The sequence below is a fragment of the Erigeron canadensis genome, chromosome 7 (assembly GCF_010389155.1).
Source record: "Erigeron canadensis isolate Cc75 chromosome 7, C_canadensis_v1, whole genome shotgun sequence".
Taxonomy (NCBI): Eukaryota; Viridiplantae; Streptophyta; class Magnoliopsida; order Asterales; family Asteraceae; genus Erigeron; species Erigeron canadensis.
Genome location: NC_057767.1, coordinates 8,171,159 through 8,174,545, shown reverse-complemented (window position 1 = coordinate 8,174,545; position 3,387 = coordinate 8,171,159). Strand labels below are relative to the sequence as shown.

Below are 3,387 nucleotides of genomic sequence, written 5' to 3'. Positions count from 1 at the left end.
ATATGCGTCTTTTTGTAGTCTTTTGCTATTAAATTTTTTTTTAAACGGCATAATATATTATATAATAAAAATAGGTCTAGTAAGATGTTAGAAATTAACCAAAGTATAAAGTTATATATCTAGAAATAAAAGTAAATGCTACACAGTCTACTATACATCCTACAAATATAGTAAACGCTGTTATTAATTAGTTGACATTATTATACAAAATTTAGAAACAAAAACATACATTTTTTAATTGAAAGTATTCCAAGATTAATGCATGTTTACACTACAAAATATCTTAACATTGTAATTACTTTTTATTAAATAATAATCATAACTTTCATACACGCATCACAACCATTTTGGATTTTGCCAAATCCATAAAAAAAGAAAAAAAAAAAAGAAAAAGAAAACAAACCAATTAACCAATCCAATAACACCTTTGAGTGTCTACAAAGAAATTATTGCACACACATGAGTGTCTACTCACACAAAATACTTAATTATATTGATCCTTCTTTCACATTTTAAATAGAAGAAATTATATATGATTCAAAGAGATATATATGACATGCTAGCTGGATGAAGTGATGAGTTGATATATATCATTTGTGCTTGTTAGTAGAAGCAAATGATTTTTTAAGTTTGTGAGCTTCAGATGGCGACTTAACATTAGTGGCTAACCCCAATGCTTCAAGAAACCTTATGACATACCAACCAAGGTCAATTTGCCACCACTCAAACCCATGTCGAGCTGAATATTCAAATGCATGATGGTTGTTATGCCATCCTTCACCAAAACTAAGCAATGCCACCCACCTATATACATACATGCATATATCAAGTTTTAATCAGTTAAGTACCACATAGTATTTCTCAAGTTAATTTAATACTAATTAATTGAGAGTTTTGAAGTTAGTATTAGGTTGAAGCTGTGTACCAATTATTTTTTGAGAGATCACCGGTGTCCCAACTTTGATATCCCCATATGTGACTGGCTGAATTCACTAACCATATTGCATGGTAAGTACATGTGGTGCCAACACCCTACACACGTGTATATATATATAACTTCCAGTTAAAATAAATCAAGTGTTAAAGTAAAATAATAAAAAAAAACTGAAAATCACCGTGAAATAACATGAAAATCATCATGCATCAATAAATATATTTGTGTTTCGTGGTGCATCAATTTTATTATGACCTAATGGTCAATTTCATCAGATCTTATATATAAGTGTGTTCATATTATACTATTTTGGCAATGGAACCTTAATTATACAATGAATTCTAAATTCTAAATGTAGAATTAAACTGGGAAAGTAATTAATTAATCAAAAAGTAGTAGTGTTAATAATTACCACAATCCATACGAGATAGGTGAATCCACCAAAAGCATAAACAAGGGCCGCGAACGCTATTATATGGTATAAATAAGTTCTTCTAAGGAACCTATAGAATGCTTGACTCTTCAAATCTTCTACATTGTTACGCTCTTTATACTGAAAAAATCATATATATAATATAAAATATATAATCAGATCAAATAATAATTAGGAAAAAGTATTCTGATTTTTCATAATGTGAAGAGAGAAAATTATATGTACGTACGTACGTACCTTTTCAATAATGTAGCCACTATCAAAGAGCCATCCCATATGACTAAACCAAAACCCAAAGATGGGAGAGTGTGCATCTTTTTCGGTATCAACATATTTATGGTGATATCTATGAATGCTCACCCAAAATATTGGATCCCTCTATATATATATACATATGCAAATCAATACAATTTAATTACTTATGGTTATTTAGAAGCAATAATAATTTAGTATATATAAGAAATATTATTATATATGATATATATGCATGGGCATGCACCTGGAGAGATAGGGCTCCAAGATAAGCAAAAAAGTACTCAAGCCACTTGGGTAGCTTGAGACTATGGTGCGACAGATTACGGTGATACGAGACACTGATACCCATGACCATCAACACGTATGCGCAAAAGCCAGCCAAGAAAGCATTCCAAGTGAACATAAATGGTGCAAAACCCGCGAGAATATGAACAATTAGAATCCCTCCAGCCATCCAAACATCCATGTTGCTCCATTTGCGTCCCCAGAAGATGTTTCGCCTCTTCGTCGTAAGGACCACATCAGATAACAGTATTTTTGCATTTCCTGACATGTTTATATATCCTGTTGGTTACACAAGTTTTTTGTTTTTTTTTTTGTTTTGAATGGGTTGTATGTAAAGGGGGTATATGAATCGGGGTTTTATACTAGTCGTATACTGTTTGTCTGATAGGGTACACGTATTAATTAAATTTTTTTTAAGTAACTCGGAATTTATGAGATTTCGACATTCGTAGAAAAACAGCCTAGCAGGTTGTTGAAATTCTACATTATCCTACCGCCCTGTTGTTTACATACATTAACATAATACTTTAAATTTTGAAAAATTAAAAATAATATTAGTCTCACGTTTCATATTACGAGTATCATTTTGTCTGCATCGTACAGTAGTTGAAAGACACACATATATACCCGACTCGACGAGCTGGTGCCTGGTGGGAAGTCAGAAGTTTATTTTTAACACTCGGCCGATTCGAGAGAGTTTTACAAACTTGATAACTCCACCACGTACACGCCTCACTGTCTTTCTCTCTATTAAGAAAATCCTCAAAGGGACTAATAATTTATGATCTAAAATAATTTTTATCTTCATTGCAATTTTTGGTGCTCCTCTAATTTTCAATTTGAGACCGCACTTAATTAATTTAAATAACATATTAAATTCCTCCATCATTCATTGTTTCCTATCATTACAATAAAAAGTTATTACGAGTACGTATATTTTTTTAATCTATATGACTATATCCTTCTCATATTTATGACGGATGATCACACTAACCATATAAGTGTTTACGATTTAATTTTGATACATGAGTTCATATTCTTTGTTATATTTACATGCTTTCTTTTGACACTCATTAATCACATCATATCAAACAATTTGTAGAAATAAAATTTTCGAACATCTCAACCACTTTTCAAAAATCGTAAATTAATTCTGACAATTTATCACATCCCAACTAAGGCATAAACTCGAGACAATTAAAACGATAAACGCGTATATACACATGAATGTTACATGGAATAACTAAAAATTCATCCAATAATAAGAACAAGTCTAACAAGAACAAATAATTAAAACAACAAAATAACAAATATAGTTCGGTAGATAATTCTCACGTAGGGGAAAAGATAACGAGTCCCATGCATGCTACTACCCTAGCGAGGAAGCAAGTAACATGATGCAAGTTTCTTTAAGCTTAAAGTCTAGCTAACGAGTCCCATGCATGCTACAACCCTAGCCTCCTTTAATCTCAATTAATTT

The 3,387-nt window shown here is 31.2% G+C and overlaps 1 protein-coding gene across 1 annotated transcript; it reads right to left on the bottom strand.

The window, feature by feature from the left end:
* Positions 1 to 328: 328 nt before the first annotated feature.
* Positions 329 to 2,274, bottom strand: LOC122608154 (palmitoyl-monogalactosyldiacylglycerol delta-7 desaturase, chloroplastic-like). The gene is made up of 5 exons (XM_043781246.1): positions 1,867 to 2,274; positions 1,605 to 1,745; positions 1,347 to 1,487; positions 926 to 1,032; positions 329 to 804 (listed from the first exon to the last, which is right to left on the bottom strand). The coding sequence occupies exons 1-5, from the start codon at positions 2,173 to 2,175 to the stop codon at positions 591 to 593; spliced, it is 912 nt and encodes a 303-aa protein (XP_043637181.1). The 5' UTR covers positions 2,176 to 2,274; the 3' UTR covers positions 329 to 590.
* Between the last annotated feature and the right edge of the window lie 1,113 nt (positions 2,275 to 3,387).